Below are 24,121 nucleotides of genomic sequence, written 5' to 3'. Positions count from 1 at the left end.
CCATTTAGGGTCACACAGGCACACGGTTATTCATAGAGTGGGCTGTCCATCATCTCAACTCCCTCCTGCATGACGTTAATTAAATAATGGAAGAAGAAAAATGGTGATGATGACAGCAGTTATTGATTGTACTGTGTAAACACAGTTTACACAAACTCTACACATGACAAACCTGCACCTCCTCTATATTATTTGTGCTTCAGGAAGCTTACATTTCAAATAGAATTTCTGCTTTCAATTATTAATGAAAACATGGAAATCCTCCCAATATCTTGCAGTCAGAAAGGAATCTTGTGGTCAGTCAGGCATATTACTACTAGAATCATAGAATCCCTACAACGTGGAAGCAGACCATTCGGCCCATCAAGACCACACTGACCCTCCAAATAGCATCCTACCTGGGCCCACCCTCTTTCTGTAATCCTGCATTTCCTATGGTTAATCCACCTAGACTGTACATGTTCAGACTGTGGGAGGAAACCGGAGAACCCGGAGAATACTCACACAGACACGGGGAGAACGTGCAGACTCCATGCAGACAGTCGCCAAGGGTGGAATTGAACCTGGATCCCTGGGGCAGCAGTGCTAATTATTGAGCCACTGTGCTTCCCTAAACTCAGAGTATAGCCAAGCATGCATCTTTCAACTTCAACAAAGTTCCAGGTCATGTCCCCATCCAGGTCCCATTCCAGGCCTCCCTTCAGATTCCCCTCCAGGCCCCCCTCAGGCCCCATTCCAGGCCCCCCCCCCCTCCAGGCCGACCTCCTGGTCTTCCTCCAGGCCCCCGCAAGGTCCTCCTCCAGGTCCCCCTCCAGGGTCCCCCCTCCAGGTTCCCCTCCAGGCCACCTCTAGGCACCCCTCCAGGACCCCTTCCAAGTCCCCCACCAGGCTCCAATCCAGGCCCCACTCTAGGCCCCACTCCAGGATCTCCTCCAGATACCATTCCAGGCCACCCTCCAGGCCCCCCTCCAGGCCCCCTAAAAGGTCCCCCTCCGGGTCCTCCTCCAGGTCCCATTCAAGGCCACCTCACCAGGTCCCCCCTCCAGGTCCTATTCCACACCACCTGCCAGGCCCCCCTCCAGGACCCCTTCCAGATCCCCCTCCAGGTCCCATTCTAGGCCCCATTCCAGGCTCCCCTCCAGGTCCCATTCCAGCCTCCCCTCCAGGTCCCATTCTAGGCCCCGTTCCAGGCTCCCCTCCAGGTTCCCCTCCAGGCCTCCCCCAGGTCCTCCTCCAGGCCCCCTCCAGGCTCCCCCTCCAAGCTGACCTCCAGGTTCTCCTCCAAGCCCCTCTCCAGGCATCACTCCAGGTCCCCCTCCAGGTCCCATTCCAGGCCCCCCCTCCAGGCCCCATTCCAGGCCGCCCCTCCAAGCCTCCCTCCAAGTCCTCCTCCAGGTCCCCCTCCAGGCCCCCCACCACGTTCCCCCTCCGGGTCCTTCTCCAGGCCCTTATCCAGGTCACATTCCAGGCCCCCCCCCCTCCAGGCCACCCTCCAGGCCTCCCTCCAGGCCCCCCCTCCAGGTCTCATTCCATGCCCACTGCCAGCCCCCCTCCAGCCCCCCTCCAGCTCCCATTCCAGGCCCCCCTCCAGGCCCCCCTCCAGGTCCTCCTCCAGGTCCCCCTCCAAGTCCCCCTCCAGGTCCCATTCCAGGCTCCCCTCCAGGTCCTCCTCCAGGTCCCACTCCAGGTTCCCCTCCAGGCCCAAATGCAAAACTCAATGCCAGCACCCACGTGCATGGTGAGGGAGTGCTGTACTGCCATCTTTCAGACTTAATGGTCAGCAAATGCCTCATCGGCCTGCATATGTGGTGACGTAATATCCCTTGGTCCTACTTTGAACAAGACCTGTGAGTTATCCCTAGTATCCTGTCCAATATGTATCCTTGTTGCAACATCTCAAAAATTGAGTATCTGTCCTTAATCACCTTGAGCTTTGTGGGAGTTTGCTGGAGTTTTCAGCGATTTTTGCGGATAGTTGCCCAATGTTCACCTCATTCACTACTCTTCAGATAAAGAAGCAGTTTATGTCCACATGTAACAAGACCTGAATCAGGTTTCTGTCCGATAGGTAACAAGGAACATTCATTCTACACAATTGCCAGGCAATAACATGAGAGAATCTAATTATTGCTGTTTGACATTCAATGGCATTACCGTTGCTGAATCCCCCACTGTCAACATCCTTAGAGTTAGCATTGACCAAAAACTAAACTTGACCTATCATATGTATACTGCAGCAACAGGAACAGATCAGATGCTGGGAATTGTGTGGCAAGTAATTCACCTCCTGATTCTCTAAACCCTGTCCATCATTTACCAGGCACACGTCATGAGTATGCTAAAATATTCTTCAGTTGCCTAAATGTATGCAGCTCCAACAGTAATCAATAATCTTGATTCCATCCAGCTTAAAATCTGTTTGATTGGAAACTTAAAGATTCAATCCTTCCTGAAAGAGTATACACCCTCCAGAAGATACATTACAGCAATTCACTGCAGCTCCTTTGAAAACATCTTTTCAGCTCTACACCTCCACTGTAAGTTCAGTCAAAGTGGTAGGTTTTAAGGAAAATCTTAATGCATGAAAGCTGGGTAAAAATTTGGAAAGGGAGGGTATTCCAAAACGTGAAGCTTAGGCAACTGAAAGTGTGGCCATTAATGGTAGTGTGATTAGAAAAAAAATTACACAGAAAAGCAGCAGCAGAGGAGTGGAGGTACCTCAGAGGGCTGTGGGGCTAGATTAAAGGGATAGGGAGAGGTACGGTCGTGAGGGGGTTTCAAATCAAGACTATGAACTTTAAAACCAAGATGTTGCTTGACCAGGGGACAGTGCTAGTCAGGAGCACAGGGCATTGTCAAACATGACTTACTATGAGAGATAGAGGCAGCTGCATTTAATGCCAGCAAGATAATGGACAGTCAAATGTGGGAGGCCATCCAGAAGAAATCAGGTGCAGAGATAATGAAGACACAAATGAGGCTTTCGGCAGCAGAAGAGCTGAGGAAAAAGCAAAGTTGGATGATCCTCGAGTTGGAAATAAAATCGTTCCTAATGATGACAAAAACACATCTTGGGCTCATGTGCCACTAAGCTTGCATCCAGACTGACACAATCTCAGACCACCATCTAGGAGAGCAGTGCATTGGTAAGTGGGAATGGAGGTTGGAAGGAACTTAGAAAACAATACTTGTTTTTCATGGTAACAAGGCGTTTAGCATGTGCTGAGCAACCTGCAGTTTTGTATTTTGTATAGCCACTACAGTGTACTATTGGTTAGAAATTTGTCATAGACAATGTTTTTGGGTAGGGAATAGTTGATTGCTGTGTGAACACAACAGTGTTGTCTAGTAATTCCGATGAACTATATATGCTAGCCTAAATTCAATCTTATCAAACCTGTTAGCTGTTTCTGGGCTGGATACGTTCTGGTGGTTGGGAGTGAATAGAGGGCTGGAACGAGCTGACAGTTGTAAACAATGGTGTTTTAGACTAAGGAGGAGCACACCTTCGCCCCCTTGGCTCCACATCAAGGTAAGTCCAAAAGAAAACACTATTTTGATCATGGCCTTCTGATGTCACATTAATAACAACTGATTTTAAGGCTTTGAACAATCTAAAACCCTGAGGTCAGTGTGTGTGGCACATGCTCAATGCTGTCAAATACATGGTAGTCCTAAAATTGGGCAATAATTTATTTACATATGTCTTTTTTTGGTGGCCAATAGGGCTGCTGGAATATTGCTTGTGTTTGCATGGCACAAACATATTGCAGATGATTGGGGAGGCAGCAAAGGATAATCAGATCTGTTGACCTTCATTTTGTGCCCAATCAATGAGAATAACCAAGTCTATTCAGTCCTGCCCATTACCTAACCCATAATTTTCAGTCAACAAGTATCAGAAAATTAATCTGTCTTGCAGTCTTTTATATTTCCATTCATTATTTATATTCCACCAGCAATCATTCACATTTCAAGCATGTTGATAAAATTACTAACACTAATGCACAGAGGAGAAAAATAATTGCAAGTGTATCAATATACTAAAAACAATGTTCAGGGAATTTGCCATAACGTTGTAACGTTTTGTGTAATCCACACCATGCTCTGTGCTGAAATACCTCTGAATGTTAATATAGAATGCTAATAGATTTGTCTATGTTTCCTGATCCATAGGAAATCCTTCACTTGTTTAAAATAAATGTGTTAAAATCCTCAGTGAGCCATTTTTAGGGAGGATTGTTTTTAAAGACGAACATTTTACATCAGCGTTCCAGAATTTAATTTCAGGTCCTTTATTTGAGAAAACAGGACAAACTCTTGCAGTTGATGTTCGGTTAATGGAATAATTAGTCGTCATGTGTTCCCTTTATTGCTTGTTGTTACAGCAAAGCGGTTTTGTAAGAACTCCAGTTCAGCCAGCAGCACGACGAGTAGCTATGCTCCCAGCAGTAGCAGTAGCAGTGTCAGCTGTGGTGGAGGCAGCAGTGCTAGCAGCACTTCGAGCAAGAGCAGCTTCGATTACACACACGACATGGAGGCAGCACACATGGCAGCCACGGCCATTCTGAATTTGTCCACCAGGTGCCGAGAAATGCCACAGAACCTCTCGACCAAGCCTCAGGATCTGTGTGCGAGGGTAAGTGACTTCCATTTGAAAAGCCCTTTCCCGGCGTACATGGCAGTCTCTGGCTCCACCATCCCATGCAAATATGTGTGTACATGTATACAGGCCTAAGCACAAAGCAAATCCAAATAATCCTGATCAACACACAATGGAGTGGCATCATTGAAAAAGAACTGGCAAGCAGTCTGAATATTGCATCTGATCCTGTAAATCTAGAGCCTTCACAAGGATTTAGCAAAGCATTTTTGTGGATAAAAATTGGTTAAAAACCATTTTCATTTGTCCATTTTTGGAAATTTCCAATTTAGGACATCCATTTTTTTTTCCCTGATTAGGAAGAGGATGCCATTGTTGGGAATCTAAAGGTGCAACTGCACAATTTTCTTTGCATTGTAGACTTCACCATGCTGTCTCTGCCACATGGAGTAAAACCACTGGTTTAGAAAGTTCACTTTATAAATTGTTCAGAAATTCTGGCTATTTCATAAATTTAAGCACCTTCAACACATTTAAAATTTATGTGAGGAGAAGTGAAGCTCTTCGCGTGTCAATAAGCAGAGACCTTTTCCAACTCAGGAATCTGATTCTCATTCGTGCAGTATAACGAAGGTGGTGCTAGCTAAAATTCATTATTGTAGCCGCTGGTCTGCAATTGGTAGCTGCAACTACAGCCTGACATTTTTCCATTGTTATTATGAGAACCAGTGTTAATCTTTCTGAGATGCCTTAACCTCCAACCTCAAGAAGTACTCCAATTATACCAAAGTAATTTTCTTTCTGTTTCCTACCCAAACCATTTTAAAGACTTGCCTGACAGCTCATTTGTGCAGTGGACCTATACCTATTAGATCTTGCATTGAGACTGAACAAAATAATTTTCACTCGGCCTTTATTAAAGCAGGGAAAGACTTTCATTTATTCTACCAGTTCCAGGAAAATTGAAGAGTTTGCACAGCAGTAACTAGACTGTCTGAAGCCCTCTGTTGTAATAATCCTTCAATAGTATTCCTGTACCTAATTACTTTAAACAAGTTTTTTTTTCCCTTTCATTTCTTCAACTTCCATTACCAAAGTGATATGTTTTGTGCGCCTGGTTTGGTAGCATTACAAATGAAGATTGAGGCAGAGTTGACTGTCGGAAAAAAAATAAGCTGTAATAAAAAATACAGCTCATCTATGAATTGGAGTCAGCCACTTATCCCTTTGAGCCTGCTGTGCCAATCAATTAGATCATAGCTGAATTGGTTATCCACCTTAGCTCTATATCCCTCGATAGCATTATGCAGCATAATCTAACAATCTCAGCTGTGAAGAGCTCCAATTGTTCCAGCACCCAAAGCCTTTTGGGTCGGATAATCCTAGATTTCCACTACTGTCTGCCTCTTGATTTCCTTCTGGAATGGTCTGGCTTTAATTATGATTACATTTTATCATTATTGTTTCTCCCACCAGAGGATCTATTTTCCTTGCAGTTGACGCAATCATTTCTCACTCTCATACCTGAAAGTGAGTAAAGGTGAAATTTCTGAAACCTGGCCTCATAATTTAGTCCTCTAAATTAAGGTTGTCCATCTGGTGAATCTGCAGTGCACTACCTCCAAGGCCCAGACATCTGTTGTAAGGTGTGGTGCTCAAAACTAAATGCAATATTCCAGGTAGATTCTGGCCAAGGGTCAATGCAGTTGAGCATTTCTAATTCAGTTGAGCCTTTCTAATTCAGTCAATTTTGGCTAAATACCAACTTTCCTTTCATCACTTTGATCTGTTTTTGTTTTGCTTTAAATAGTTTCTGTACTCAAATCTCTGTAATCATCACAAAACATTGCAGGAGAAACTCAGCAAGTCTAGCAGCATCTCTGGAGAGAGAAACTGAGTTAACATTTTGAGTCCAATACGATTTCTACGGAACTGTAGTTCTGAAGAAGAGTCATACTAGATTTGAAATCTGAACTGTTGCTCTCTGTACAGATGCTGCCTGACCTGGTAAGTTTCTCTAGCATTTTCAGTATTTGTTTCAGATTTTCAGAATCTACAGTCTTTTGCTTTTATTTGAGTGTTCAAATCTCCATGTTTCTTCAACAGTTCCAATTTTCCCACCATTTAGAACTATTATGATTTGTTGTTCCCATATCCAAATTCATCTGCTTTAATCTAGCCCACTCACCTAGTTTTTCCATGATCCTTCCCCCGTCTCCTAAATTAGCATGATTTGTAAAACTGAAAAGATAACTCTCTATTCCTGCATCAAAGTCATTTATAAAATAAATTTATAAAAGGGGCAGCACGGTGGCTCAGTGGTTAGCACTGTAGCCTCACAGTACCTAGAACCCAGGTTCAATTCTAGTCTCAGGTGACTGTGTGGAGTTTGCACATTCTCCCCGTGTCTGCATGGGTTTCCTCCGGGTGCTCCGGTTTCCTCCCACAGTCAAAAGATGTGCAGGTTAGGTGAATTGGCTATGCTAAATTGCCCATAGTGTTAGGGCATTAGTCAGAGGGAAATGGGTCTGGGTGGGTTACTTTTCTGAGGGTTGGTGTGGACTTGTTGGGCCGAAAGGCCTGTTTTCACACTGTAGGGAATCTAATCTAATCAAAAGTCGTGAAAGGTTGAGTCACCAGAACAGATCATTGGTGAACATGATTTTCTCCACTCTATATCTTACTATACGCCAGTGATCCATGTCTTTCTGTCACACAATAAATATCCAACTCCATTCAAAATGCTGTAACACCTCCAATTAAAACATGACTTTTTTTGTTCATAGCCTTTTATGTGGAACTTTGTCAGAACCCTTCTGAAAGTACATGAAATTTTTTTTTAGTTAATTCATGAGGCGTGGGTGTCACTGGTTGGGACAACATTTGTTGCCCACCCTAATTACCACTTGAATGGAATGGCTTGCCAAGGCAATTTCAGAGGGCAGGGAAGAATCAACCACATTGTTATGAGTCTGGAGTCACATGCTGGTCAGACCAAGCAAGGACAACAGATAGGTCAATCAGATGGTTTTTCACAACCATCGGCAATGGTTACATGGTTGTTACCAGGTTAGCTTTCAATACCAGATTTTTATTGATTTAATGTTGGTTAACTGCCATGATGAGATTCAAACAATGTGCCCAGAGCAGTAGTCTGTGTCTGGATTACTAGCCCTGTGACAATACTGATACGCCACTGCCTCCACTAAATATTACTTCCCTGGCTAGGAATCAAATCCAGACTGCAGACGTGAGGAAGTCAAATCCTGACCACTATATCACCAGGGAGCCCCCTGTTAACCTCCCTTGTCTATGATACGACACTATGGTGAAGCAAATTTGTACAAGATACTGAACAGGACCACATAATTTCTCCCAAAACCAAACCAGTGTGCCCAGTGTCACAAGCTCGAAGTATAAATATAATCCAAACTTAGTTGATCTTACTACAATTCAATAATGCTGGATCTATTTTAATTTTGGCATTATTATCATCCTCAATTTTCTGATTGACTTTGCTCAATAAATGGGTGTAAATGTTGGTATAACTGCATTAAAATTAAGTTAGAATCCTGCTGCTTCTCATGCTGCTTTCATTTTTCACATGAAAGATATTCCTGGTTCAATTCATGACTCCCTAAGGTCTGTCAAACTACTGCAAGTTGTTCTTGAGAGAAAAACCTGAATTCATCTTTTTGAATGGGGATGCCCACCTGTTTGCCATTTTGCACATGTTCAGAATGTTTCAGTGATTATCTTGTCACACCATTTATACAATTACTTTGCATTCCCACTGAGAAAGTATTGAATCAACACATTCATGTAAATTGAGTATCCACATCAGCTAATGGCTGTAGAAGGATTACTATGTAAGAGTCCTTCTTAGAGATTGCCAGGATGGTTTACATTCCATCATTTATTTTTATTATTGTTTCCATCACTTTTGCTTAAATGTATGTACCTTTCTGCCAGTTGCTTGTCAGCTTTCTCCAAATCTCAATAATATTATCATGATAAAAATTCCACATTACTTTGGTTTCTGGGAGTAAGAAGACAAGAATCACTTGAGAGATACAAGGCTGCATCAAAATCATCAGCTCAACCTACATTTTCAGAACCCTGTGCATATAATCACAACAGCACCGGCTTAGATTGAAGCTCTTCAAAATGATCTTCAACTAACCTTGTCCACAGGCATTGTTCTATAATGGCTGTGAAGACCTGTTTTGTGACCTAATCATTCAACGTGCCATGGATACATCACCCACATTAGTTTATGCACAGTCCACAGTATACTTAATGGATTGCTGTTTTGCTTTACCTAGAATTCAGGTTCTTCTCTCAAGAACAACTCACAGTAGTTTAACAGACCTTACAAAGATCCAAAGACCTTATAAATTGAACCAATAACATCTTAAATCTTTCATTGCACCGTAATGAATGACAAATTATTCCACTTTAGCTTCTTACAAGGAAGAATGTGTTTTAGTTTATATATAAGCATTAGCAAATGCTAATAAATATTCCTTAGACAGCAGCCTTAATGCCTTCATTGTACCATAGCTGTTGTCCTACCTTAATTACACCTCCTCAGATATTGAAGTGGTTGCTGAACAATCAAATTATCCCCTGAAAGAGAGGGCTTTTTGGTGTAGAGGTAGAGTGCCTACCCTTGAGCCAGGAAGCCCAAGTTCATGTCTCATCTGTTCCAGAGGTGTTTCACAGCATCTCTCAACAGGTTGATCATTTGCATCTTTGTATACTATAATAAGGTGCATCTACTTGATTGAGTGTTAAAGCCTCAAGCTTCAAGCATTGCGGTAGATTGCTGTATTCTGTATAATGTACCGTGCAAGAGATATCATCATGAAGGTTACAGAGGAAGACAACATTGAGTGCAGAAACAAAAGGATGGAGACAACTTGAAATGTTGTGAAACTCAATGCTTGTTGAAAGAGCCATTCATTTGCTCTGAATCCTAACTACCAATGCAATGGGTATTTTGAAATGTTCCTGTTGCATTCACTTTCCTGCCCATGCTTTCCACCGATATTTAAAACCAATACCTTAATCGTTCTCACCAACTTTACATTCCTGTCATATGATGGAACAAATGTGAAATGTTGGTCAACAATTTCATTTATAACTATTCAGCTAAGTAATATCATAACATCTGCGGTGAAAATTTAGGGATTGGAGAAGTTAGTTGTGATATTTTGGGGATATTCCATATCACAGTAGAGAAGGTGTTGAATATATTAGAATGTATGAAGGTGGATAAATCTCCTGGTCCTGACCAGCTATATTCAAGAACACTGCAATAGGCTAGAGAAGAAATTGCAGGGACCTGGCTGATATTCTTGCATCATCGTTAGTCACAGGAGAGGTCCCAGAAGACTGAAGGGTAGTGAATGTTGTGCCATTATTCAAGAAGAGCTGCAAAGAAAAGCTTGGGAAATATAGACCAGTAAGCTTAAGAAAATTCTGAGGAATAGGTTATACATGCATTTGGAAAGGCAGGGTTTGATTAGGAGTAGTCAGCTTGGCTTTATGCATGGGCGATGATGCCTGGCTTTATGCATGGGTGATGATGCCTGGCTTTATGCATGGGTGATGATGCCTTATCAATTTGTTAGAGTTCTTTGATGAAGTGACCAGGAAGGTTGACGAGGGCAGGACAGTAGAAGTAATCTATATGGATTTCCATAAGGCCTATGATAAAATTCCACATAGTAGGCTGCTCTGGAAAATTAGGTTGCATGAAATTCAGGGCAGACTGGCAAATTGGATACAAAATTGATTTGAGGTAGGAAGCAGAGGATAACAGTGGAAGGATGCTTGTTGGACTAGAGGCTTGTGACTAATGGAGTGCCTCAGGCATTGGTGCTGAGCCCATTGTTGTTTGTTATCTATATCAATGATTTGGATGCAAATATACAAGGTATGATTAGCAGGGAATATCATGGACAGTAAGAAAGGTTATCAGAAATTGCAGCAGGACCTTGATCAGCTGTGGAAGTGGGCTGAGATATGGTGAATGGAGTTTAATATAGATAAGTGTGAGTTCTTGCATTTTGGAAAATCAAATCAAGGTAGGCGTTTCATGGTGAATGGTAATGCCTTAAGGAGTATAGTGGAGCAGAGGGATTTTGAAGTTCAGGTCCACAATTCTCTGAAAGTGGAGTCACAGGTAGACACGGCAGTGAAGAAGGCTTTTGGCACACTGGCCTTCATCAGTCAGGGCATTGAGTAGAGAAGTTGGGAAGTTATGTTGCAGTTATATAGGATATGGGTAAGGCAACACTTGGAGTATTGTGTTCAGTTTTAGTCATCTTGCTATAGGAAGAATGTTATTAAACTGGAAAGAGTGCAGAAGAAATTTACAAGGATGTTGCCTGGACTCAATGGTCTGAGTTATAGGGAGAAGTTGGACAAGCTGGGTCTCTTTTCTTTAGAAAGTAGGAGACTGAGGGAGGACCTTATAGAGGTGTATAAGATCATGAGAGGCATGGATAAGGGGAAGGCACTCAGTCTTTTTCCCAGGATTGAGGAATTGAGGACTAGACGGCATCAGTTTAAGGTTAAAGAGGAAAGAATAAAAGGGAACCTGAGGGACAATGTTTTACACAGAGGGTGGTATGCACATGGAACGAGCTGCCAACAGAAGTGTGTTGATGCAGGTTCATTAAAACATTTAAAAGGCCTTTGGACAAATACGTGGATAGGAAAGGAGTGGAAGGATATGAGCCTTCTAATTGAGGGGGTGTGGGGTGAGCGTGGATGGGCACTTTGGCCAGCAGGGACCAGTTTGAGGCAAAGAGCCTGTCTCCATGCTGTAGGACTCTATCACTCTATATGATTATCTCATGTTTCCTTTCATCATGCATTCCTTTCATGATAGTACATGACCTGACGTCTCTCATATCTACTCTTGTGCATTATCCAGTTGCTACCTAAGTCACTGGAGCATGTAACATGCCTGTCTTAAGTGTGCAAAAGTACCTTTTGGGTTGAGGTGATCCTGAGATGAATCAGCAATATGCGTGCAGGTTCTGTGGTATAAACAGTTGTTGCAGAGAGTTGTTGGAGTAGAGATAAAGTTGGATGTATTGAAGTCCTGAAGGTCAGCACTAATATCCATATTTACAGAACTAATGGCGCCAGTGTGATGAGTGAAGGATGTCTAGCTCATCCACAAACGTCTCTAAACAAAAGAGATAAAAATTCCACTGTTGACATGGAAATTTTTACAATAAAAATCTGAGCACTCTTGATGGATTGAAATGCTGCAAACAATTGTCAGAGTCAAGGAAGGAAAGATATTTTCACTGGTTTGCACTAGGAGCCATAAATATTCAAAGAAAGCATGTGGATGCTGAAAATCCAAATTAAAAACATAACATGCCAGTAATACTCAACAAGTCAAGCAAAATCTGTGGAGAGAAACAGAGTTAGTATTTCGCATCAATTAACTCTCATGAGAAACTCTTAAATTCAAAAGATCACAAATAACTTGAATAAGGAATTCAGGAGAAACTTTTTAACCAGAAGATGCTGAGCATTATTTTTTATTAATTAATGTTACATGAGCATTGTTGGCTAGCTTATTAATAATTGCCCATCCCTAATTCCCCTGCAGAAGGTGCCAGTGAGCTGCCTTCTTGAACAGTTGCAGTCCTTGAGATGTAAGGACACCTAAAATGCCTATTAGAAAATTAGCCTCAGGATTCTGACTCAGCAATACTGAAGAAATAGTGATACATTTTCAAGTCAGGCTGGTGCACAAGTTGGAGGGAAACTTGCGGGAGGTCGTGTTTGCATGCAACTGTTGACTTGTCCTTCCAGCTGATAGAGAGCGTGTGTTTGGAAGGTGTCAAATGAACCTGGACGAGTGGTTAAAGTGCATTTTATAGATGGTCCATGTGGAATATGCTTCCTGATGGAGTGGTTGAGGTGAACAATATTTAACGGGAAGCTAGATATGTGTGTGATGAAGACCAGACTAGGGGAAGATGTTGAAAGCATGAAGTAAAAAGAGGTCGGAGAAGGCTCATGTTGAAAGTAAACTTTGGACTAACTGGTCTGTTTCACTGCAATAAAATTCTTTGTAAATCTGACCTATAGCATTAAACATGTTATGACCTGAATGGAGAGAAACTTTGCTTTCGTCCAGAATGATCCAGGTATCTCATCCATGAATTGCAGACACTCTTATGCAAGTAGTAATGAAAGCAATTAGAACATTGGTATTTATTGCTGAAGAAATAAAGTATAACAGCAGTGAAGTATTGCTGCAACAGCACAATTTGTGAGTTTGCATCTGAAGTATTGCATATAGTTTTAGTGCCCTTACTTGAGGATGGACGTAGTTGTCTCGGAGGGTTTTGTGTTATGAAGAGAGTTTAAGAAATTTAGACCTATTCCCTCTGCACTTCAGAAGAATAAGAAGAGATCTAATTGACATCTTTAGGATGCTAAAGAGATTGACAAATCAATTGTAGAAAGGATGTTTTCTCATGTGAGACAATCTAAAATACGGGGTCATAGTTTTAAGGTAAGGCTTAGCAGATTTAAAACAATGAGGAAAAACTTATTTCAAATTGTGGTGAAGCTGTGGAATTCACTACCTTAGAGTATGGTGGATGCTGGATCATTATGAGTAAATGTAAGGAGGAGATAGATTTTTAGTTAGTAACGGGTTGAAGGGTTATGGAGAGTGGGCAGGAAATGGAACTGAGACTGAGGTGAGATCAGCAATGATCTTATCAAATGGCAGAATAGGCATTAGAGACTGAACTACCTACTCCTGCTCCTAGTTCTTATATTCTTATAGACAGCCTCTGGATTTGTCTGCACAGCCATCATCTGCAGCTATTTGCTTGTCACAAGCACTCATCCCCTCCCTATCTCTGCCATTCTTCCTTGCCAAGACCTTCTTCCTTTTGATCCCTGGATTTCTCAGCAAACGGATAATCAGCTCCAGCTGACTCTCCAAATAATGGGCTCCTACACCTCCTCTGCCACTAATAGCTGCTTCAACTCACATTTCATTTGTACTCTATATTTTGGGGCATTCACTGCAGGCTCTGATAACAAATCATGACTGCATGGGAGAAGGCTTTTTGAACTGAAATAATGGTTCTTACTCCACACTGACCGTAGAGAATGATGTGGTGCATTGGATGACCTAGCAAGGTCATCAATTGGGTAATTCCGCAATACATTTGCATCCTGTGCTGAGATATGAAGGCAAGACATATGGATAAGGGTTACAACTTGAGAAAATTTCTTGCATCATGCTGTTCCTACCTCTCTTATTGAATAGTTGACCTGTGGTGCTGTGAGCACTGTTTTAAAGGCAGCCATACTACTATTCTTCCATCAGAATTCTTGTGATGTCATGTCAGACTATCTACAGGCAATATCACAAACAGAAGAATAAGGTCTCCCCCTCCATTCTCTCCTTCAACCTCATTTCTACTGCAAAACTATTGCAGAACTTTCAATCCTGCTGCATCATGTGATTTGCAGTCCATTCTCTCAGTCTCATATATGTGCCCATGCTGGAAGATCATTGAGATTATGCGAACATCACACATCTGGGAAATATATATGGGGTTAACATACTACAGGACATTCAGTTGTTGTGTCTGTGGGGAATATTTATGGTCTGCTATAAGTGTTTAAACAGTCGACACAATTTGTTTAATGGGCGAAAGTGAGGACTGCAGATGCTGGAGATCAGAGTCAAGATTCAAGTGATACTGGAAAAGCATAACAAGTCAGGCAGCATCCGAGGAGCAGAAATACGTTGATTTTCCTGCTCCTCGAATGCTGCCTGACCTGCTGTGCTTTTCCAGAACCACACAATTTGTTTAATGGCCAATTCAGTAATGTCCTACGAATGAGTTAAATGTTTGTTTGCTATCATTGCCAAATTGAATTTGCATTTCAATATACATCTGCATAAATTCTAGATATTAATTTAAATCATTTGCATTGCTTGGCTCAGTATTTTTTTCAAGTCACTACCCCTGATAATGACCGCAGTTCTATATTTAAATGTAAACATTTCATGAATTATCAAAACAAAGCAGTATGATGTTTGTATTGATTATATTTCTTTACATCCGTTGACTTTTGAAATGGGTCACAATATAATGACCATGATTACCATAAATTGATAGGTTTTATTTTTCCTGATGACAGCTTGAGAATGAATGAACTATATCCAGTGAGAACTGTACATGCCAAAAGATCAATGGTATGTTAAGGATAAATAGGTTGAAATCACAAAGATGGAGAGAAATGTAAGCGACAGTGAAAAAAAAGAGTGAAAAAGTGGAAGACATGTCCAGGAAAGAAATGGATGCCGTGAAAGAGATAGCCTTGAAATGAGTTTAGACAGGTATGCATGAAAATAAACATATTATTTTCAGAAAAAAAGTGAGAATAAGAGACAGTACAGCTCAAAGTCTATAGAAATTCCTTTTACATGAGTTGAATATTGAGGTTTCCTTTTAATTAAACTTATATTGGGGTTGCATTTTTGTTTAGTAATGGTGAATTAAGTCTCCTTCAATGAAAGTTGCTGACAGAATACTTGAGTGCACAATGTGGTGTACCAAGTGCATGATGCAGTGTATTGATTCTAGATTGATGTTCCTGGCAATGTTAGGCCAGATCTTCACAACAAACAGCTTTCTTTAACAATACCGTGAATAACAAATATGTTTAGCACGTGGCCTGCTCCTGAACCGAACATCAGATAACTTCAATTGTGCACGCTTTCAATTATGGTTACATCTAATGCTGCAGCGCTGCCAAAAATTATGAGGCGAATGTTATCCGTGCTGCTCCTGCATAAAAATAAATTCTGTCTAACTGATAGGTGTAACACAGACTTCCAAACACAAACAGGTTTTTGTTTAAACTTGCCCTGTAGCAGACAGCAATTTTAGATAACCTGGACATTATAGTAATGAATACAAATACAAATCAGGCATTATTTTTTAGTGGGCAGCCATTATCTAGGTGCAAGTATTATGCCCAGACAGGAAGCTGAAAATGTACCCTGCTGCATCAGTACAGGAGGATTCACTAACTCCAATACAGAGATGTTGGAGCAGCATTCCAGCTTGTATTTGCTAATTTTGGAAGTTACACATGTGTGGCTAACTTGATTTGGCTATAATGGCTGATTCACCAAATTGCTTCCCAATGCACACTATCTTAACACATGAAGTTAATTAAGTTAAATTGGAGAGCAACTGGTTCCTATGAAGTTACTACAACAAGGCTTATCACTTGCAGGAAGGAAGGGGCAGGGGAAAAATCAGTTTGTTTTGATTATTTTGATTTCCTCCAATCAGTGGTCATCAAGAAGAGGAACCAAATAAATTACATTGAATTAAATATGTCTATTGCTAGCACAGTTTCTGAAAGCTTCCTATTAAACACATGCTTTCCATTTCCAATGCCTCTTTTTGGTCAGCCCTGTCTAAATTGGCTCATTTATTTTGCTATCCTATTAAAATCTTTCATCTTATTTGCATGCCTTCGCCTCATTTCAATTCAATTTCAACATTGGAATCTAACCCCTTCTCATTTGTCTGCCATAATCTTCCTCACCTTCCCAGCTTTGATCTTATTGTTCCCTTTTTTATCTTAATTATCCCTTAACTCAACCATAATGCAGTGTAAAATCTGTAATCGTAACCTCTGCACAATTTAATCCCTTCCTCACACCAGTAGCTTTCTGTTTTTGCATTTGAAATGTTCTTTGCCAAGTGCTGAATGAATTTCGTTATCACAGGAGCAGTTGTTTCATATCATACCATGAGAACTAATGAAGTGCTTTCCAAGTTTCACAATTTTTCAAGGAAAAATAATTAGGTTTTTTAATGATAGAAGCTCTGGGAATGCCAAGTACATTAAGTCAGGTTGCCTTTCTGATGACAATACCAGGAACATTCATTGGAATCCGTTTGAGAATGAATAAGCAAGAAGGATAAAGAAGAGATATTCTTTAGTAGCTGACTGTCAATTTACTACTTCAGTCTGGGTCCTCTGTTATTTATGTCAGACAGGGCAGTCAGCACTGAGAGAACAACAAAGCACCTATCAGGGAAGAGGTGAGAATACATAGCTTTTATTGGTAGATGCAGATCATGTTGACAAACATATACATGAGGAGAGCCTTCGGTAACTGGGCCTGCAGCATCTCTTCAGGAATATGCCAGTGACATCCAGGTTCTAGAAAACATGTTGGAGGAAGAATAATTGGAGGCTAATCATAATGCATCTGTCATGGGAAGGATGTATACCAACAGGGGCCTGTATTATCTCAGGAGTCACTGTCACCAGGGGGATGGAACTAAGGTTGTGTTGTCCAGTTCTGCGTGACATTGATGGGCTTAAATTGCTTGAGGTTCGTCAAGCTGATTTGCAGACCTTGGTTAATTTGTTGATCCCTGTTTGTCATTTTGTCTGTAATGCAGTGTGAACATGACATAATGAATTACATCACTCAGATTCTGGAGGGAGAGTACTGTACAGATGGAACAGGTTCATGGTTCATTGAAAATTGCATTTCTGACTCTTACACATGGACTTTTCTGTAGGTACTGAAAATGCTATGTTATAGTCTTTGTGGCTGCCTATAAAGACTGGATTTTTAAACAGCCAAACTGAATACATTTTTCAGTAATCATTCTTCCTCAAATGTTTTCATCAGGAGTTTCCTTTTTCATAGATGAATTCTACCCCCCGCAAAAAGCAAAATGCCGAAATTCACAGCATGATTATTTTCTCTTTCAGTATGGAAAGTATGCTTAATGTTTTTAAATTCAAAGAATGCAAAGGGGATGTTGTGCAAAGTATAATTTTTCTTAGTTTTTAAGTCATCTTTTATCAGCTGAAGAAATGTTGATACCGAAAAGAACTAATAAAGAAATGATCTTCAAACAAAATGTGGATAAATTTCATGATTCTTAATAAGCTGCAATTGTATTGCAGGGTTTCAAATCTCTCATTTTTCTTGAAAGTCATTTTCACCAACTTGGCAGAGTACCCTCCATTGTTCACTACACTCTAAAATTGCTAAAACTACTTTAAAATAGTACATAAACCCATCATTACTCTCAGAAGAGATTCAGAACAGACTAAAATGAGAGAGATTGCAGTGTAACTGGTATGCAGTGCAAAGTCAGTTAAAAGGGATGATCTTTATTATGCAGAATCCTGAGATCGAGGTGGATGAGAATGGAACCCTAGATCTGAGCATGAACAAACAGAGGCACAGGGATGGCAGCTCTGGCAGCAGCACTGGACTGCTGACTCCATTAGAGCCAATGTCCCCACAGCGACAGAACATGATGGTCAACAAGTGCTATACAATGAACGAGGCTGATTGCTGGGACTTTCCGGTAGACTACACCAAAATGAAACCTAGGACGATGGACGAGGAGGACCCCAAAGAGGTATTTGTGAAAGGCGGGTGTAAAATTAAGCAACAGAAGAAAACAAAAGCTAAGTTTTACTGATTGTGCACAGTCATAATATGTAGAATTAGGAGTTTATGCCATCACTTTCTAAGACTCAGGATGCATTTTCATATCCTGTTGTGTTTGCCTTGTATTTTGATTTTCAAACATTCATCAGGGAGCATCATTGGAGAAACACCTCTGAGGAACCCTTTTCAACAAATTAACATGCCCATATAGGTGATGGTGAGGCTCTCTGTGTTATTCATGATATAAACTGATGATAATTTATCACCTTTATAGTTAGAGTTGGTGAATTCACCAATCCAGAGCTCTGACAGTGTAATTGGGATGGGTTTTTGAACAAAAATAGTCAAAAAATGGGAGAAGAAATGTCACAGATGTTCAAGTTAATCATAACCACTTCTGGTAGAGTTCCCTTCATAACAAACACACTAATAGTTAGTCTCCCTCTTGAAGCTTGACTAACATCCATGACAGAATGTGACAGCCCTTCCAAGAATGTTAATTTATATTTTATTTTAGCTACTAAAGATGTAAAATTGAAAGGACAGCCGCATATTGGCATTTGTGCTTAAGCCTGTATATTTATATTTGCCTTCATTGGTTGAGCTACTGTATTTCCTTGTGTTGCCCAATCATTTTTACATTGCCCATGAGCAGCGACAACCTAATTCACCCCATAGAATAGAAAAGAGGAGCAAACAGCACCTGATAACAAAAATGCCATCAACATTTCGAGAAAAACTCTTCAATTGGAAAAAATTGTAAATGCAAGTCATTAACCAACATTTTTAATGTCTCAGTTGCTGATGACTTACGTATTTTCATAATGTTCTGTATACATTTCAGTGTCCAGAATTTATAGATTATTAACTTACTTCCAATCAAGGATTGGGTGAAAAATTGGGCCTGGTGGCATTGGTTTTTGGATGTTATAAGTATTATTAGAGCTCCAGTGGGTGAATTGTACAGCATAGTATGTTTACATAGATGTTAGTTCAGAAAGAGTGAATGTATAGCAGAAGTATTAAGAGTGAGCTGATCATGATTCTAATGTGATATGACACCAATAATGCCATTTTGGACTTCTGCTCTAGCCAACGATGTTTCCTAATCTCATGCAACCGAATGAACTTGAAGCAGCAGGGAGGCACCCCCAACTAGCACTGTTTAAAGGGATCACCGATTACTTACAGCTTAATAACTGGTTTATTGATTTCAACTGCAACTATTTTGCAAATGTTTCTTGCTTTCTTTAATTGTTTAAAGTTGTAAAGCTCTACAAGGAGTTGCTTGACTTGTGCTAAAGGATCTTTTGCTAACTTCATGACTTTTACACAGGCCAGGTAAGGGAACACAAGTAGTGCTATGCTGAATGTTTTAGAGAATGAATTTAGAGATGCTGTCAGAAAGAGAAACAAGTAAAGAACTCTTCGCAGGAAGAAAAATCTGTCTAATCTGCTTAGGGGGCAATTTTTTCATCTGCAGCTCAGGGAAGAACAACGTGCAAGATGTCAGTAAGGATATGCTCATCTGCTGCTATAGCCAGAACTACAATCTTAATGCAGGATGAGGATGGCATTACCAGTGACTGTCAATGTGATTGTGCTGCTGAACCTTGATGCATCTGACTCCTTCCACATTTGAGCAAGAGATTTTTTCAACACCTCACCATTTACTGTCCATTGTTGCAAATTGCCACCAGCTCTGGGTTGAGAAGTGGAGGAGCATGTTAGTGGAAAAGAAAGGAAGACGGTGAATAGAAGGCGAAAAGGAATAAAAAGCAAAATGAAAAGAGGAGAGGAAGGGAGATGGTGACCTCAGCAATCATTTCCTGCCCTCGAAAAACTTCTTTAAATGTAATACTTCAACTTTAATTCTGCAACAGTACCGCACTTTATTTTTCTGCAGTCATTGGCCAACACAGTGCCAACTTTACCAGAAGAAAAAATAGAACTCATACACATTTCAGACCTAATCTTTAAGCGAAATTGTGCCTTGTTGAAACAATAGTCAATGAATTACCCTTTTGTAAAAGTAAAATAATGTGGATGCTCAAGATCTTAAGAAAAACAGCGAGTGCCAGAGAAACTCAGTCAGTCTGGCAGCATCTGTGGAGAGGGAAAAAACAGGATTAACAATTTGAGTCTCACATGACTGTGTTGAAACACTTCAAAACCAGTACTTGTGAAGAATTAAGTTAGACTGAAATGTTAACTTTGTTTCTCTCTCCACAAATGCTGCCAAAGCTGTTGAATTTCTCTCACACTTGCTGTTTTTGTTTCAAATTACCCTTTTGCACTTGTTTAGCATCTGTCTTCTAAGTATCTTTGCCTGACCTATTGTTCCGACATAATACTACTCCATAAATTATGGAAGGCTCCTGAATTTCTGTGGAGAAGGCTGTAGATGGCCTCAGAGGACTTCCTCAGCTTTAGGCCCTGAATACCCTCCAGCTTCAAAATGCACTTTCCTACCGTCAGCAGCAGGTTCCTGCTCCGTGGCTTAGTGCTTCAGTATCCATAATAATCCATTGGAAGACAATTTGCTGTACTGTTGTGACACCCAGCACGCACTTTGCACACTGTAATCCACAGCTGTGATGACAGTAGTCTGAGTTTCGATGATGAGCACTCACATTTTTGGTGACTTCTGCTTTTGTAGCTGTGAAATTGCAACACTGTTGGTTCTGATTCCATTACACAGATTCACCAATCTCATGTACAAGACTGCTAAGCTATAAGTAGTTCTGAAGGAGAGTTATATCAGACTTGAAATGTTAACTATATATCTATCTCAACAGATGTGTTTGTTATAGACTTCCAGCACCCACAGTATTTCACTTCTAATGAACCATAAGTAGGTTTGTTTTATTGAAGACTCCAACTGACATGTACATGTTCCAGGATAGCTGAACAGACAGATCTACTCCAGGCATTCAATTACACATATCCACAACAACATCTCTCACTCCTACACTACCAACTGGCTGCTTTATATTCTGGTTTCTTGATCGTTTGTATATTCCCTTAAAGTGATATCACATTGGAGAAGATGGGCTCCAAGTTCTTCAAACTTCCCTTTGCCAAACTGCTTCTGGAGTTCCCCATACTTTTGATGTTGGACACAATAACTTCAGCAGGTTTCCTAAAGCACTGAGCACTTTGTTGTGCCTAATCATCGGTGTTCCTGGGTACACTCTACTAGTGAAGAACTGATCTGAGTTCTGTGCAGCAGGACTCATACGAAGCCTCACCCTACAACACAATGGCATGTGAACTATCCTTGTCTCCTGCCTGTCTGCAGCCCACTTTTTCTTGGTAGTCCACCATGTGCTGATCCCACCTCAAAGCTAAAATAAGTGCAGTGTCAATATTGGGGCTGGTGGCTATGAGTGTGCAATGATGGTGTTGTCTTTTCATTAAGTAAAGACTGTACTTTTCTGTCGTTTGCAATGTGGACTGAGATGGGGAAAATATAGACTTTTTAAAAAAATAAAATCAAGGATTTTGGAAGAGATTGCTGTGAGTAAATGCTGTCTATACTGCTGTTTGGCCAAGCAATAGGAGGAGGTTACTGCTGATAAGCTGGAGCTAGAGAGTGTGTATAAAGGAAGGTTCAGCCAGCAACAATTACTTGATTGGTCTGTAGAATGATGATAATTGTCAATAACTTCTGCCTGCCAACAACAACATGATTGGCTCTTAGGTAACTGAATAGCATGGGGGTATGAATGAGAAGTCAGAAGCCATGAGACCTCCATAAAGGAAGGAGCTGAGCTTGTTTCTGCAATTAAAGAAACACCTAAAGCCTTAAGATGGCCAGTTTGTTGGCCCTCATCAGTTGCTGTAAGCTGTTGTTTTTCACCAATGTGAGAGACTTAATAACTGTAAAACAGTTGTTCTGTGCCTTCTGCAAGCCAGTGAATGTATCAGGGGATGATTGATCAATAAGTCCTAGCAAGTCAAAAATATCATCACAGCAAATGTTATGAACATAGACAACTGACTGTCTTCCCAGTCTTTCCCTGCAACTTTAAAACTCCTTTTTAATATATATTTAAACATGTTTGTCACATGTGTTTGTATAGGGAGTTTTTTAAGAGGCTAGGCTTTTAACTTGTAGTGTTGGATATCTATTGTTCAGAATTGTTTACCCATAGCCAAAACCAATTTATTTATAGTAGATAGTAATTCTTGTTAAGTACAGAAACCTGATTCATGCTTTCTGTCTATCAGATCTAAAAGGCAGGTCAATTGGGGAATTTTGTGTATTTTTATAAAATCATTAACTTTTGTGATGACTCCAGGAATAGTGGTTCTGATTTCCAATATGATATCCCATTAAGGCAAAGCAATGTTCACTCTCTTTTTGGTTTCCTTCATTGCTTGATGCGATTCTTCACTATCCAGAAATCAATGGCACAAGGCTGTGTTGTGACACATGGATTGAATTGGGGAGCATTCCGAACACAATCCCCAGCTGGTAAAACAGAAGAGGTTGTGGTTTGTGAGTCAGTGAGATGTTAGAAGGAAGATTCAGTTTGAGAGTATTATTATCATCACTGATTTCAGTCCCACTGCTGTTCAGAAGTAGCTGATCTGATAATAGCCACCGTATCAGTTTCATGGATTAGAAGATGTATGGGTTCTCCAGTTAGTGCGGGCTGCTTTCTGTTGTACCATCGGATTCTAAAAGAGGAAGCGAGACATGTCATGCAATCTTTTTGGCTAATTTAGTGTCATAGAGTCATAAAGCATGGAAACAGACCCTTTGGCCTAACTTGTGGGTTGTGTAGGTGGCAGTGTGTGCAAGCTGATGGATCTGGGTGTGAGGCTTGTATTACCACAAAGTGTGCAATGTTGCACTTTGTACGATATGGTATTTGATTTTGCATTAGTTGACCACGACCAATCGCGTGAGGTAGTGGTGCTGCTTAATTCCTGGCACCGATATCCAGGGCTTCCTGCTCTTGTAATGTTTGAAGTGTGGAAATGAAGGGATTCCTGTCCACCAAAACAGGGCACAACTTCCACTTCTTTCACCAAAGCTTCAGGGCTACATCTGAGTACCTTCGAGCCATTCTCTCTCTGTGTCACATCCCTCACACTTTGTCAGGTCAGATTCTCTTCAACCACAATATGCAGCACCAGTTGCAGCCACATTGCAATGCAGGCTCACTTGAAGAAATGCTAGTCTCTAAAGATATCCCCAGCCAACAATCAGTGCTGTTAGCATTGGCTTCGCACAGACATAATACAAAGGAGTATTCTTTGGTATGCTACCTGCATTGCAATCAAAGCATGCTGATGTTTCACACATTGTGACCCTTGACCCTGTTTTCAGGGACTGTTCAATTTTTCCTCTATTGTTTTCATTAAAGTGCCCACAGTAAATTCAACAGCACATGCAGTTGTTCATATGCACGCCAATGTGCCTGTTATTTCAGATGGAGTACGCATATATGTAAATGAGATTCCAATACTGATGAGTAGATAGCAAAAAATTAAATGCTTTGTTTGACAACAAAAACTTTAATTCAATTAGATGATTTTCACCACCTTCATTGGTACAGATGATTTTTATTCATTACTGGACATAAACCACAGGAGAGCAAATACAGAGGAACCTCGATTATCCGAATGAGATGGCCGGGCAGTACTTCATTCAGATAATTGATTAGTCGGGTTATTGATTCATGCCTCTCCTCTGGGACTCGGAGTTTCCTGAAGTTTCCTTTTTCCTCGCTCTGCCTGCCTTGCTCCGTCTCTCTGTCTCAGGATTTGTTTCTGAGCAGGCACACGCTTGTGTGTAAGGGTCCTGCAGCATTGTTGTAGCCTCTCCCCGCCGCTGCTTCACTTCACTGGGATTGACAGAGTGAGCACTTGCTATGTCCGCTCCTTGTACAGGAGATGAGGCAGTAGCTCACAGCTTGCAAGCCCCTGTCCCAACTCCCTGGCACAACCCCGCCCCCCCCCACCAACGCCCTTCCCCCCCACCCCCACCCCCA

The 24,121-nt window shown here is 41.0% G+C and overlaps 1 protein-coding gene across 1 annotated transcript in view; it reads left to right on the top strand.

The window, feature by feature from the left end:
* Positions 1-24,121, top strand: part of LOC132807602 (myelin transcription factor 1-like protein) — a 300,657-nt gene that overhangs the window by 185,662 nt on the left and 90,874 nt on the right. The window contains exons 11-12 of the mRNA XM_060821659.1: positions 4,389-4,639; positions 17,842-18,090. Coding sequence (XP_060677642.1) covers positions 4,389-4,639; positions 17,842-18,090 — 500 coding nt within the window. The remainder of the gene's footprint in view (positions 1-4,388; positions 4,640-17,841; positions 18,091-24,121) is intronic.

Source organism: Hemiscyllium ocellatum, chromosome 3 (genome assembly GCF_020745735.1).
Source record: "Hemiscyllium ocellatum isolate sHemOce1 chromosome 3, sHemOce1.pat.X.cur, whole genome shotgun sequence".
NCBI classification, from domain to species: domain Eukaryota; kingdom Metazoa; phylum Chordata; class Chondrichthyes; order Orectolobiformes; family Hemiscylliidae; genus Hemiscyllium; species Hemiscyllium ocellatum.
The sequence above is the reverse complement of the archived record's forward strand: the minus strand, read 5'-3'. Positions and strand labels throughout refer to the sequence as shown.